The sequence below is a fragment of the Etheostoma spectabile genome, chromosome 10 (genome assembly GCF_008692095.1).
Source record: "Etheostoma spectabile isolate EspeVRDwgs_2016 chromosome 10, UIUC_Espe_1.0, whole genome shotgun sequence".
NCBI lineage: Eukaryota > Metazoa > Chordata > Actinopteri > Perciformes > Percidae > Etheostoma > Etheostoma spectabile.
In genome coordinates this window covers 25,550,085-25,565,775 of record NC_045742.1, presented here as the reverse complement: position 1 = coordinate 25,565,775, position 15,691 = coordinate 25,550,085, and the positions used below count along the sequence as shown (strand labels likewise).

Below are 15,691 nucleotides of genomic sequence, written 5' to 3'. Positions count from 1 at the left end.
GTGTGTGTGTGTGTGTGTGTACCAGAGAAATAAAATGAAACCTGGCAACAGGTCAGAGTGTGAAAGAATGTATTTTCAACCCAGGAACGGTTCCCTGTGAATTTGTGTAAGTTTGTGTGTGAATGTTCTCTGAAATGAATGCCATGCCTCCCGTTTGTTTTCTGTATGAGTTTCTGTCCTCCCTGAATAGAAGTGTGTGGTCTTTGTACAGTATGTTTGAAACAGACTGTGTCAGGTTATATGCCCAGTACATGTCCACATTAATGTGTATGTCCTCATTTCCAGCCGAGCCGAGGTCAAAGGCCACGCTCGAGAGACCACAACAGCATTTAAAACTCAATGCTGCTCCTTCAATATGTTTAACCCGCTGAACTTGCTCCCCTGGTGAAGAGGAAGGAAGAAAAATGAGTGAGGAAATATCTGAAAAATTCAGTCAAGAATGCCATAAATTCTTTTTTCCTGTTTGCTCCAATTTTTTTCCGTCTTTTCTTGTTCAAACAAACACCCAGTTTTGTTCTGTGTACCCAGAAAATGAAGGTATTCTATTAAGGTTGCAGACAATCATTGGACACACAACTCCATCTAGACGCTTCTCCATCATTCCATCACTTTATTTTTTTCAAATATATGTGGTTTGTTTGACTTTCTTTAAGGGATCAACCAAAACAGTTTTTTTAAGGCTGATACCGATTATTAGTAGTTAATGAAACCGAGAGCCGATATTTGGAACCAATACGCATTTATATCTTTTTTATGGGAGCATTTTAGACCTTTATTTCTTATGGGACAGCTGAAGTCATGAAAGGGGAGACAGACGGGGAATGACAAGTAGCAAAGCGACACAGGTCGTGGTCTGCGGCCGCTACGTTGAGGAGCAAACCTCTGTGACCTGTGAGCTACCCAGGCGCCCAAAAATAACAATCTTAAAGTTAAAATTGAGATTTTGGAATGTTACAAACTACAACACAAAACTTTGTTTAAATTCTTTAAGAAATTAGAAACTTTCAACATAATACCCAGTAAAAGATAGTCAGATAGTGTTGTGGGCGGGACATTAAGTCAGACTCAGTGATGAGTGAAACCAAAGCAGAGGGACGAGCCTAAGTAGAGCTCTTTTTAATTAATTAACTTAATCGGTTATCAGGCAAATAAAACACGGATACATATAATCTGCAAATTGGCAAAAATGACCCGATAATCAGTCCATCCTTACTTTCATATACTCCAGGCCTGTATTTGCGTGGTCAACATACGTTAAACAAACTTCCGTGCCTTGCGTTAAAAAAATAGACCTGGAGCTTCTCTTTAGCGGAGCGGGGAGCTGCTCCACACACGCATCAGGGATGTGCCGTGACGCGGGTGGTGGAACATTAGGTATTGACTTGAATGGAAGCGATTGCTTGCAGGGGTAACAACGCCTCCGGAAAGCAGCGCAGATGCGTTTGGTAGAAAACAGGGTTCAAACTCATTAAATGCTGCTGATGGCTCTGCACTCTAGCTTCTTAGCTAACATTAGCCTAGCAGAGTGATTGGACGAGCTAGTCTACAGCCCTGAATATCAGAGGTCTTGATTTGAGTGGAAATAATTAGTTTAAAACAATCGCCTGTGCTTTACAATGGACTTAAAGGTTTGTGAGATTCTAAGTATGTTCACTTTTCACCAGTTTTTACTCATTTACAATCACTAACTGACGAGCTAGCTGTCTGAGAATGATGCAAGGCGGGCAGCTACATAGTTTATGTAACATTTAAGGATCCTACTCCATATTGTAACATCAAAATTTCTATAAAATTTCAATCAAAAACACAATGGTGCTTCTTCCTCGGCAAAACGTCTTTGGTCAAAAACACTCAACAGTCACCAGTATGCAGAAAGCACATAAACTGCAGCCAAGAGTTTCTTTTTATGGTTTGCTGGCAGTTGTTATCCTGCAAAATTGGGGTTGGCAACTAAAGCTTTCACCTCCTACAGATTGTTAATAATTTATGATTTAATTAAAATAACAGCCATTGCGATTTGAAAATTGAACATTCAAATAGTTTTTGTCATAACACCCACCATTTTATTCTCACACTCTATACCTCTGGTTCTCCTACCTCCACCTGTGTCCGAGCCCCACGCAGTTTAAATCTAATTTTTTTTTCCCTCATACTAATGACACATGTATGTTTGTTTGTGTGGAAAGCCCACTTTTATTAAGCAATTGTAGGAAGGCATTCGGAAATGTCAACAGATGAGCGCATCAGCGTACACGGGGCAACAAGCGCGCGTTAAGCTGTTTAATTTAAAATGTTCAATGTGATAACCTTTCCTGATGGCTTTGTTTCCGAACGTGGTGGTCAGACAACCAGGGGAGACTCGTTACTTCCTCCAGGGCCAACGTTATTAAATGAATAACGTCTGGGTTAAAATCCCATTTCTGGTAAAAGAACTTGGCTTTCAGTCTGGCGTTTGTTTTGTACACCGCACACACTGGCCCTCATTCATCAAGCTAACATAGAAACCAGCGCAGATATGAGCGCAGAAATCAGCTTACGACAGGCTTCACGCGGGGACTCATGGAACACTCGTATCACACCAATCAGAGCGTAACAATGGTTGTACATCAGAGATGGGAAGTAACGAAGTACAAATACTTTGTTACTGTACTGAAATACCACGCCCAAATATATTCTCGGTTTGGAGGCCTCGCCCCTACTATTTACGACATGGCCAGACGTAATCCGGCTAATAAGCGGCACTTTTCAGAGGTGGAGATTGGAACCCTGACGTATCAGGCTGTAGGAAGAATGCGGAATAGAAAGAGATCACTGATGCCGTCAACAGTGTTGCCGTAGCAAATCGGACTCCAGCTGAAGTTTATTTAATTTATACATCCTTGACATACAGTGTGTATACTCCTAATAGTAATATAGGCTTATACTGCAATCTCTTAGGACTACATGTAGGTGTACCTAATGGTAGTGGAGTTTATGCAGTGTCTGAGGGCCAGTGTGTACAAAACTTAAACTTATTCCACCACATCTGCTCTGGTCACATCTACAATGGTTCCTCTTTCTCTATTGCTCCTCTGCCCACTTACCACACACTGAGCTCTCTTAAAGGAGCCGCAACGCCATTTTACAACACATGCCTGATGTGACCGAGCGTATCAAACACATTAAGTGAAATACATTTTAATTGCTATATTCTAAAAATAAACACAGTACTACTGAATCGCTACCATTCCCAGCTGCTCTCTTCATTGTCACAGCTCTTATCATTTCTCACGGGTGTCGGACAGGTCTCTCTCTCTCTCTCTCTCTCTCTCTCTCATATTAGTCAAATTCATTCTATAAACGGAAGAGTCCATGATCGTTTGCTTTGATGTGATCCTCAGAGAGTGTGTGTCTGCACAAATAGGGAGATGGCATGTGTGTGTGTGTGTGTGTGTGTGTGTATCATGGAGTCTCCGCAGACTCCTTGTGTTGCAGCCGGCCTGTGGTGATAAGCACATGATGAAAGCCTGTGTGTGTGTTTGTTACCTGCTGTGTGTTGTTGGAAGAGGGGAGAGGGTTGGAGACCATTGGTCCAAAGATGTCCAGTTCATCGCTGATTGGTGCAGCACCACTCGAGCCCCTCCCATCACCCTCTGGTGCCTCTGAGAGGGAGAGATAATATAAATATAAATCAATCCTAATATTGTGTAAATATTCATATTACTGTTTGTGTTTTATCACATAAAGAGATCAATAAAATAAGAAACACAGTAAAAAGTAAAGGCACTCAGAGAATTATTCAATCTAACCTCGAGTTTGAAATTCAAGATGTTTTTCTTTCTTTTTTTAAGTTTCTTCATTTTGTATTTTCCCTCCATGTTAAAGTCAAGATCTCATGGGGAAAAAAACATCTTGAATTTCAAATTCGAAATCTCGAATTTAGTGTTTGTCCCCAGTAGTTTTTTTTTCCCCATCGTGTCACCTCCGGGGCTTCCTACAAATATATTTGACAGCGTCACGGAGCTGCTTAAAGTGGGCATATGTAATTTGTGTTGATTTCAGCACTTTTGTTTTTCTTTATGGTGCTTTATTGCCCACTGTATATTACTGAGTCAGCGTTACCAAAGCATTAAATTGTAGAAGCAACCTACGTAGTAATAACTTATATTATTATAGCTCATTTCATGAAACCCACAGACGCTTTACACTAGTACAGAGGGATAAGGGAAAAGAAAGCAGTAGGCCAACGGTCTAAAAGGAATAACATCCAAGCTAAATGGTAGGGGGACGTAATTTAATAATGGTGGGCGGATCGATCCAAATACCGGTAATATTGATACCAACGTTGGTATTGATATTGATCAAAAAGCGCAGAGCAGGCACACTTTGATTCTCCTCCCCCCTCTTGTGATTTGATGTTATACTGTCACATGACTCAGCGGCACCGGGCAAACAAGCAAGCAAGCAGCCAGGCCCGGCAGCAGCACACACACACAAGCAGGACAGAGACGGGGAAGAGCGCCGTGTGGCTATATCACAAAAACACTAAGACAACACACAAAAGTCATGTAAATTCCTTCAGATTTAGCAAGTTGATAATGCATCCACCTTAATTATTGAAAATGATGATTGGTATGGTATCGGCGATACTGGCCCTGGATTTACGTGGTATCGGATCAATCCCAAATTTTGCAATATCGCACACCACTATAATTTGATGTAGGCAACTGACATACAACCCCATCACGCACTATGGATGAAATCACTCTGACATATTGCATACCAGAGGGCCAATTCTGAGACGTTTTTGAATAATTTACAAAAATCATCAACAGCATTCCAACTATTATTATCCTATTCTTACTTTATTATTATAACTTCATAACTTCTGAATACTTTTAGCTATTAAAACCATTCATCTTCAGCTCTTTCAGCAGATGATGGGACATATTCAACTTTCCTTGTACTTTTTTTTTTGAAATATTAAGCTTTTTTTATTTTATGTTAACATTAAAGTCAATGAGAGCAAGCTTCAATCCTTCAAATCCTCTTCTGCTTCAAAATGTATCTCCTCCTACATTCATCTACCTACAGACGTGGTTCAAGATTTAAATCATTCACGGAAAATTCAGCTATTCGTGGTATACTTTGTGTTTTGATATCTTTTACAGTTTTTGTGAAAAAGCTGTTAAAGTTTAGACCGTGACCCGTCAGAATGTGTTGCTATAGGCCAGTCTACCTGCCGTAGATCATTTTGTGACTTCATCGGAAAAACCATACCGGCTAAGAGTAGGCATTGATAACTATATAAAAAAACTATATAAAACTGGAGTTCTTTTCACTGTCTTGTTTGGTTTTACTGGTCATTTATGATCATCAGATGGAACATTACAAAGTTTCAGAAACATGTAAAAGTCCCTTTAAGTTAGGGATGTTTTTTTATTTTATGTTTTCACATGGATAACCAAGAATAGTCTAGTAGTGTCCAACTCTAAAAATGCACATTGTCTGGCAGAGAGTTACCAATCTTCAAAAATATCAACTGTTAAAATGAATACACCTTTTTCATGGCAGATATTTTGAGGGCAGAAAGGGGAACATTGTAAGTAATATTACTGATGGCTGCATTCCATTTAGGTGTGCATGGCTTACTGTTGCATCCTTATTGAACAGAGCCACCGATATTGTTATTACTTCCATCTTCTTGTTTCCTGCTGTGACCAAGACCATATGTCTGCTGTGAAAAGAGTCTATTGTCTATGCAGGCTCACAGACATGGTTTACTATTGGACACAAAAATATAAAAAAAATGCAGCAAGTAGGTCTAATGTTTTCTGTATTTTTTGTTTGTTGTTTTTTCTGTTATTGTAACCTGTACTAGTGACAGTATCTGATGTTTGTTTGTTGTTTGCTGAGCTAACAGTGATCCACAGTACACACTACTGTAGTAGATGTCTGAAAAGTGGGACAGGTTCAGTTATCATTCTCCGTGTTGAAATGTTGTCTGGTATGAGTATATGGACAGAAATAAGTTGTATTTTCCTCAGTCTGCGGTGGGCTAAACAATATTGTGTTTTAGCATCGACATTACCATGCGCGCATGCGCAATAGTCACGTCGTAGGATGTTGCGATGTTGACATAATCCATTTTTGCTGCTTGATAGAAAAATAAACTTCCACCGTTCTCCTTTACATGATTATTACCGTCCGACCCTTCCCCTTTAAGACAAGTAGCCATGTGGGCAGAGTGTGTATGTGACGTTAGTCCGACGGGGTTTATTGTCATGGGAAGTGTGTAGAAAAGTACCGCAGGCAGCAGCTGCCGCTGACACAGGGATGTGCATAGTTTTGATGGGTAGTCAGTGAAGCTACAGTAGTCAGAGTTTTATGTTCGCTGCAAATATGAACTAAATCACCTGATTAATGCAACATAATCACAACGACTCCCGGCCATTTCCCCCCGCAGAAAGCTGCTACCAGCCAGGCTAAAGCTAATATAGTTAGCCTAAAGAACCAAGCAGAGAGCTGCTACCAGCCAGGCTAAAGCTAATATAGTTAGCCTAAAGAACCAAGCAGAGAGCTGCTACCAGCCAGGCTAAAGCTAATATAGTTAGCCTAAAGAACCAAGCAGAGAGCTGCTACCAGCCAGGCTAAAGCTAATATAGTTAGCTTAAAGAAACAAGCAGAAAGCTGCTACCAGCCAGGCTTAAGCTAATATAGGTAGCCTAAAGACCCAGGGGGTCCGTCCGTCCCAACTAACGTTACGGTTCGGAGCCGCGACACTGGAAACGTAACACTAATGTACTACAGAAGTCTGTGTCTGACCTAACGTCATTTCCACTGATTTAATTGTTCTTGGATACACCTTTTGTTGCTAGTGCACATGACGTGCAGCTCTGATCAATTTATCAAACTAACGAGCTGGCCCCGCTAGTCGACCACAACCTGACATTCAGAGGAAGCATCATGCAGTCACTGTCATTCACGTTAGCCTGGATTGATTATTATATGAATACAATGGTGTCACGCTAGTCAACCAGCGTATTTCTACCTGATGTCCCTCTCAAAAATCACTTCAGAACATTACCCTAACATTAGTCACAGTTTACTTGCTTTGGTGTTTGTAAAACATTAAAGTTCAAGTTCACACAGCATTTTTTTCTTCTATGTAGATACACTCCCCTACAAAATCCCTGCAGTAGTCAAGAATGATTTCTTATTTCCAAACAGAGCTATTCTCATCTTTTAAAAATTACTTTTTCTTTTTTCATATCGCAATATATATCCCAGGGGGAAAAAATATCGCAATGTAAGATTTTTCCAATATCGTGCAGGCCTAGTCTGCAGCATTGGTGTTGTGTAGTGTTTGGTGAACTTACTGTACATTTGCACATTCGGTTTACTTCATTTACAGCACTATTACTAAAAAATAAAATTACATCAGTGCGTAACTGGTTCAAACTGAATTAAGTCATATGAAACGTGTGTTTCAAATGGTAACAAAATACAGTATATTTTTTTAAATGAATGTATAGTTTTGCAAGAGTGTTTCATTTTGCAAAGGATCTGAGGTGTTCTGCTTATTGGGGGTGTGGTTGTGCTAATTGTGTGTAGTAGGGCTGTAAGGATATGCAAAATAAAACCGAAATCGCGAAAGTCTGCTTCAATAACCTGTGTTGTGGAGCGAGAAGGCAGAATCGCGACACACCCCTTCCCACTCCCAGAGTTATCCTTCTCATCCAGAGCCAATGCTATTAGTCCTTTTGGTGCCTCGTCCCTGTTTTGTCTGGTACATTTAGCTGTAACTGTAAAGACGGCTAAATGCGAAAGAGGGGAGGGGGTTTGCTGTTCTGACTCAGGAGTCTGGGTCTGTTTCCCAACAGTTCAGTAAACTGCCGTTAGCATCCTTAGCACAGGAGTTAATTGCTGACCGGGGTGGCTGCTAGCTGGCTGGGGGCTGACTGTGGAATGGATGTGTCCTTGGGGCTGTAGTGAAAGTGGATGGCTGCTAGTTGGCCAGGGGCTGACTGTGGAGTGGATGTGTCCTCGGGGCTGTAGTGAAAGAAGATGGCTGCTAGTTGGCTGGGGGCTGACTCTGGATGTGTCCCCGGGCCGGGGCTGTAGTGAAAGTGGATGGCTAATAGCTGGGAACGGGATGACTCTGGATGTGTCCCCGGGCCGGGGCTGTGGTGAAAGTGGAGTGCTGCTATCTGTCTGGGGGCTGACTGTGGAATGGATGCAAAGGAATTTCCCATTTTTCTTGGATCAATAAACATCTATCTATCTATCTATCTATGTGTCCTCGGGGCTGTTGTCAGCTCTCATCCCGACTGAAGCCTTGCAGCGCCGGGAGACTGCGGCAGAAGACAGGGGTGTGCTAGCTAGCTAAATTACCACTAGATTAGTCGTCTATCTATACAGTTAACGTTACTGATGAATATGTGTGTTAGCTCAGAGTTGTCAACCGTGGTCCAAACAACCATATCATTTTGAACGGTGTGGTAACATTATGTTACCCACCAAGAATTAGCTAACGTCATAGACCTAGCATTAGCTACTTGCATGTCAACCAGCACCTTTACAGTAGGCACCAAAGCACTTTTCCTCTTCGCTTCCCCTACAGGTTGGGAGCAGAATTTTCCATTACTGTTACCATTACTTTTATTCTTATGTCTCATTCCAACAAGTTAATAAACCACTGAAATTATTTTGGAAACATTATTTTAAGGTACAAAAGAATCTTTGGTATTGGATCGATCAATACTGAAATCAATCAAACGCCACCAATCACTGCCTCGCGGTCCGCTCTGAAAGAACCAATGAAATCTGTCCCTGCCCGGCTGCTCGGACTCTTCCCCCTCCCGTGTACGAGCCTGAGCTCAGTGCTCATTGTCGCAGCATTGCAACAGTAGTCATGTTTGTTTTAATCGTGGCCCAAATTCTTTCACATGAAGGGCCAAGTGTATCTTGTTGAAAGGCCAAAAGTAAATGTTGCTTACCGCAATTCTTCGTAGATAAAACACAGGTTTGTTATTAAATAGGGAAGTTAAACAGCAAGGGTAACATTCAACTGGGAGAGGTAACTCAATAAAAAAAAAATTACACTAGCTTAGCATGAAGACTGAAGCAGGGTGACACCGCTGCCATGGCTCTGTCAGTTACTAATGGGCAAAGTAAGAGCCTTGTTTGATGGTTAGTTCCCAAGAAGACGAAAGAAATCTTTAGCAGCCAGAGTCCCATTTAGGTCATTTGTGACTTCAAATATTTTAAACTACAGTATCATTATGAAAAAAAACAAAAACAGTGTTGTCCAGAGAAAGACCCCTGGCCATGGTGCTGGAGAAGAAAGCCCCAGTCCACCATGAACAGGCATCTGGGAGACAGTGATGAGAGGCAGCCAGGGGGAAGAGAAGGAGTGTGTGAAACGGAAGAGAGTTTGTTTGTGTGTGTGTGTGTGTGTGTGTGTGTGTGTGTGTGTGTGTGTGTGTAAGAACCGGCGAGCAGCAGAGGTCATTTATATAACCACAGTGATGAAACATCCATAATTTAGCCCTTTTAACGTGTGAACAAGACTGAGCCCCTTTAGCCAGACAGCAGGGTACAAGGAAAGCCATTTACTGTGAGAAGGCTAGAAAGACCACTCGACATCCTTTTTAAACCACTTATTAGAAGACATTTCAAAGAATTACTCTGATAGCGACATCTTCCTTCCTAATAATTAAACTATTGATTTTTACCCTCTCTCCATCTAGGAATGCCTTCAAGCCCTCAAGGCAAATTTGTGAAATTGGGATATGTAAAAAAGAAAAAATGTACTTGACTGGACCTTTATGTTATTAATGAGCTTGGCTTTTATTGTGATAGTTAAATCACTTTGTAAATTGCTGCTTGAAGACTAAAGCCACTTATGATTATTCCTTGAAGGTTGACGTGTGACAGGTGTAAGTCACATTGTTATAAATTCAAAAGATGACCCTGCTACTACTCTAATCCGCCCTCCTACCTAAAAAAAACCTCATTCATCCGTTGCCATGGAAATGAGCCGCAGGGAAAAAAGCCCCATCATCATCATCATCACTGCCATGTCGGGCAATGAGCCCCCAATCCCTTTTTACAGAATGGAGCTGCTTCTTTAGAGCACTTTAAACTTTACCATGGAAACAGACCCATACTTCAGGGTGGGGGTTGGGGTTTTTATAATCACCCTTTTGCCCCTGGTACATTCTCTCACACACACACACACCACACACACACACACACACACACACACACACACACACACACACACACACACACACACACCAACACACACACACACACACACACACACAGTTTCTTCAATGAATACAGCGATCTCTTTCAGCAGTGGGAGGCTGTCACATTAAGGACTTGGCCATTACACAAGGGGGTAAGAGATATGACTTGATTAAGCCATGCATTGATTCTAATGCAACTTTTGGATTAGATTTCACACAAATACATGTTAACATGGTGTCCCAATGGTCAAACTGGTGCTTCACAGGCATTTCAATCCTGTCGATAATATAAATTAATATTTTTTTGGGCTTTTTCCCTTTATTACAGTTGACAGGCGGGAGAGAGAGATGGGGGATGACACACAGCAAAGGGCTGCAGATTGGATTCGAACCCGGGCTGCTGCAGGACCCAGCCAACATGGGCCGAATGCTGTTACTGGGTGAGCTAGAGGTCCCCCCATGCACTGGGTCTTTGAAGGGTTATGTTACAGCCATAGTCTATATCTTCAACGTTCCACTTCCAGGATTGTTCAAGGGCCGACAGAAATTCCGCCAGGTGTCCTGTTACCTAACTCTGGTGGATTTCTGAGGACTATGGTGAACTGCTCCTCAGGAACTGCTCCTGGATTTACCTCTGCAGGGTAAATCCAGAAAGCTAGCTAGACTATCTGTCCGATCTGATCTTTTCTGTTGCACAACTAAAACAACTTTTGAACGTACACATGTTCCACCAAAACAAGTTCCTTTCCCGAGGCTATTTTAAAGAGTTGCTCTGTGAGAATTGGAATTGGTTTGAAGAATGCCAATGAACCAGAGCACATTTATCTCCTATCTTGAAATGCTTTGTGGACTAGCCAGACCCTCTTCCGCTAGGCTGTGGAGGAAGTTCTGATAATGCAAGACAAGTCCAGCCATAAAACCAAAATTACGTTGATTTGACCTACTTTTTCCCAAAACACAAGTCAGAACTAGGACATGAAATGAAGCTTACCCGCTCCCCAGCGAGTACATCTGGGACCAAAGGAGTCCAGAAAAAGTAACACGAGCCCAGTTGGTCACTATCTCAGAGATAATGTAATAGTTTATATTGTGATGTCAGGGTTTTGATGCAACTTTGCACAAATTATAGTTTTTTGAAGTGCTGCAGAAAAACTGCTTGCATTTACAATTGTGTCACCAGAGTGAGAGTTACATGCAACATGCAAATCAACCAACACACAGAAACAGAGGACATTTGCTTTGGAACACAACAAGGACAGTTGCTGCTAAAATAGAAGAGACAACATGGAGGAAGATTCTTTCAATTCAGTGAATCGATACCATTACAGTAGAGAAAGAAGGTCGAAGTGAAAAGGCTCTAGACACAGAAATAAGTAACACACAAAAAAATAAACAATAAAAATAATCTTCTTCTGTGCTTGCTCTGCTTTTTCCCCTCTCTTCTTTCACTCTCTTCCTACAGAGCACCAGAGTTGAAATGCAGGGAAACAAATAATATTAAAAATCATGTACTGGGGACAAACACTTTTGCGAGATCTTGACTTTGTTTCGCGAGATATTGAGTTTTATTTTCGAGACCTTGCAAAATAAGGCTAACCTAGCTAGCTAGTAGTACCTAGCTAGCAGCAGGACATGATTACATCTCTTTGGTTGTCTTAATACATCCATTGTTTATTTGATTTTAGCATTACTAATTAATACATGCCAAAGTGAAGTGTTATAATGGACATTGTTGTTGACTGTTGATGTCAATGACTGCAGGCTAACCTTAGTAGCTAGCTAGTATCCAGCTAGTAGCATGACATGATTACATCTCATTGGTTCTCTAAATACATCCATCTTTTATTTTGATACGCATGTTAACAATCAGGAACAATGACAACACAATGTTTAGGTCCCATAGCATGAAAATTTCATTTTATGAGGTTTTTAACATTAATAAGAGTTCCTCCAGCCCCGGGTTCCCTGCTCTGCCTTTGAGAAAATGAAAGCTCAGATGGGCGAATCTGGAATCTTGCCCACACTTTACAGATAGAGTAGGTCTAGACCACACTCTAATATACAAAGACCCAACAATTCCAGTACTTCCCCCAAGAGCAAGCGTTAGTGCTATAGTGGCAAATAAAACTTGAGATATTGCAAAACAAAGTCAAGATCTCGCAAAAGTGTTAGTGCCCAGTACGTTTATTTATTTTTTCCAATTTTTTTTTCTTCCTCCATGTCACCTCCGGGGCTCTGTACTTCCCCACCCAATTCCAACAGTTCTTTATTCAACTTCAATGTTACTGTCTGTAATGTATACCTCTATAAACCCTACTGTCATTGTTTGATGTTGATTCAATGTTGCTGTGGTCAAAGAGAAGCCTTTTTAATGACATTAGATATTTAATTAAAAAAAGCTAATATTGGCCTAGTGGTTTGGCAAACCAAGCAAGGATGGAAATATAATTTGTGTTAAAATGCTTATTTTGCTGCTCTCACAATATTGTTTGTGCTTTGTTTCCGGCACAGCCTGCTAAACTGAATTACACTGATGTGCAGACACAAAGAGATGGATGGAGGAACGGGGGGGATGTGTAAGTGCTGAAGGCAGACTGCCATGTATTTGACTTATTGATTATGTTTGAAATCGCATCCACTCAACATGGCTGCAAGGTGTGTACTGTTAGTTATTTATAGCAGGGCATCTACTCCCACTCTTCCATGCTGCGGTCGGGAATGTTTTATCAATGCTGTATCCAGCGGCTCTCTTTTCTGTCAACGCAGCTTACCCTCAGATAAGTCTAATACAATACTGCCTTATGTGTTGGGAAAACAAGGTGACTGCATATAACACATTTATGGTGAAAACCCTGAACCAACACCCGTTTTTCTACTACGTTTTAGCTGTTCAGGACTAAGGTCAACAAGCATGGAGTACAGTGTCCTGGCGGTTACCGGGCCAAGACACCTAGCGTGTATTTGAAATGTCACAGGTTTGAATCCAGCTTGTGACCTTTGTTAAATGCCATATCCTCGGTGCACTCACTACTGAATATCCTGCAGTGTACGAATGTAACTAAGTACATTTACTCAAGTCCTGTACTTAAGGAAAGATTTGAGGTACTTGTACTTTCCTCCTGACTCTCAGGATGAAAAACTAATTTGTCTCTCCCCATTCCCTCCCATTCATATTTTTTTGTAAGATAGGTCCCATGGACCGGAAGTAGAAGGGCGTGACTTCGGCTATCTATGGGATTTAGTCAGGAAGTTGGATGTGAGCAGGACAGCCTCATGGTTTGTGTTATCATCTCTCCATACATTCCGCTTCAATCTTTGACATTACATGCCTTGGGTAGCATTCTTGGTATGTGAAATAGACGCTGACATACTGTTCTTATATCTCTGTTAATTATTGTCAGTATGTTTTATGTGCAATATGTATATTTCTGATGATGATTGATAGCTCATATTAGATTGACAGTAGCTTCAGTAAGCTACTATTATCTTGCGTTGTGCTACATGGAATTTTAGTTTATTTAGATAAACAATATAGGTTTTACCTATACCTTTATTTCAGCTTTTCATGTTAGCTTTTCATGTTAGCTACTGTATATACTACCGCATTACAGTGACGTGCAGTTATATTGTTTTTATAATTATCATTGTGAAATATTTGTGACTCATCAATATGTAAGTAACTGGTCATTGTGTTTCATTTCCCAGTTTCGCCCTTTCTCTGTCAATAAACTGAGTTAAGATGATCCCAGTCTCCAGTTCTTGATGGTGGAAGGTGTTTAGCTGCTGGTCAGATTACACAGGGTCACGTGCATACAGGACAAGACCCTACATCTGAGCTCTGATGTCTCCCCATAATATACTGGGGTTATTTTAGTGCCATTTGGTAATTCTGAATGCTCCTCTTTCTCTATGTAGTTCAGCCAGGACAACAGATTCTTTCTTTTTCCTGACTCCAACGCAGTTGATGCCCTTTTGTTTATTTGTCTTCTTTTGATTTAAATTTCAAAGCCACAGAAATGCATAATTAGCATAATTGTTTCCCTCTCCTAAAACCACATTTCACAACTTTACTGGAATCGACCCAGCTCTATAAGTTAATCATTGTGCTTGATTTTATTTTTTAAAAGGCAATAGGTACACTTCTAGTCTAGTACTATCTACTCAACTGAGTAATACAGGGTGTAAAAGATAATTTTCCAGTAGATGGGCCAGTCTATGACTGAACAATTATGGATTCAATTGGATTCTGCTAACAGTTGTGTCAGACATGGCAGCCTGAAGCCACGAATGATGTCTTAATGGCCAGATAGTATAATAAGTCATCGGTGTTAAAGGTCTCTGTACATAACTCAAATAAAGCCTGACAGCATTAAACCTTTACCTGATAATGTCACACACTATCTAACATGCACTATAACCCCATAAATCAAATTTTTTTTATTATTAAATCATTCAGCATAAGTGGCTTAATGTTCTTGTCATGTGAATAAAGTTTGACAAGTTTTTACATTGTCCGAGGGTTATTATATAGTCTGTTGGTGGAAGGTGGGTGATGTCTTACCCAGGCCCAGCAGGTCCACAGCCGGCTCTGTGCTTCCCTTGGGACTGGCTCTACACTCGGGCTGCTGAGAAACACAGAAACAAAGAGAAAGGTTAAAAGAAAAGATCATGTACAATGTCCAATTTGCAACAGCTTCTGTGTTCTCAATTTCACTTACTTTTACTTTACTTACTATTACAGATACTTCAATAATGTGTACAGAGCTGCCAACTTTTCCCCAAACCTTGGAGTGAGATTTGGGGGGGCCAACCCATATTTTGCCACATACAAAGCAATTTCTTTGGCTCTTTCAGCATCATTATCCTTCAGGGTTTGAATTGGGATTTGTTATATGTGGGGGGGTGGGGCTCTCCCTAGGGGGGTCTGGGGGTATGCCCCCCCAGGGAAAAAAATTGAAAAATAAACCATTAAATGGCACTTTCTGGAGAGTTTTGTGCTAAAAAATGGAGAAATCAAGTCTTACATGATATGTGCAAAACTGTAGGTTAGAACCATTGCATTGTTGTAGTATCAACAGGTATTAGGGCATTCAGCATTTACATTATTTACATTATTAACTTCTTATGATATAAGAACTGACCCGGACAATGTGTCAAACATAATGAGCCTAATGCAAAGACAGTAGCAACAGCTGAGAAGATTTGGGTGGTGAACAGGTCCAGGCGTCCCTGGTGTAGGGACCAGGGACCCAAAGTTAAATTAATGTTGAGGGATCAACTAGACCACTGAAATCCTAAAGATTGAGAACCACTGTTTTGCATAAATTCTAATCCTTTAACCTGTGTGCCAAGGCTCAGTAATGTTTGGCCCTCATCCTCTGTGCCCCCCTTACTGGATTTCCTTTTTTGTGAAAATAAAGACTATTTGTTCATTTTATAAAACATTGAATGAATTA

General features: G+C 40.9%; 1 protein-coding gene and 1 long non-coding RNA gene across 5 annotated transcripts in view; one reads left to right on the top strand and one right to left on the bottom strand.

Moving 5' to 3' along the window:
• LOC116696462 (stromal membrane-associated protein 1) overlaps nt 1-15,691 on the bottom strand; it is a 226,517-nt gene that overhangs the window by 49,812 nt on the left and 161,014 nt on the right. For all 4 annotated transcript variants that reach the window (XM_032527493.1, XM_032527489.1, XM_032527492.1 and 1 more), the window contains 2 exons: nt 14,797-14,860; nt 3,526-3,641 (listed from right to left, as the gene is read on the bottom strand). In XM_032527493.1, the coding sequence (XP_032383384.1) occupies nt 3,526-3,641; nt 14,797-14,860 (180 nt within the window). The remainder of the gene's footprint in view (nt 1-3,525; nt 3,642-14,796; nt 14,861-15,691) is intronic.
• The window catches only part of LOC116696472 (uncharacterized), a 26,140-nt gene continuing 21,007 nt past the window's right edge, over nt 10,559-15,691 (top strand). The window contains exons 1-3 of the long non-coding RNA XR_004333735.1: nt 10,559-10,675; nt 12,747-12,811; nt 13,425-14,041. This is a non-coding gene — a long non-coding RNA (uncharacterized LOC116696472). The remainder of the gene's footprint in view (nt 10,676-12,746; nt 12,812-13,424; nt 14,042-15,691) is intronic.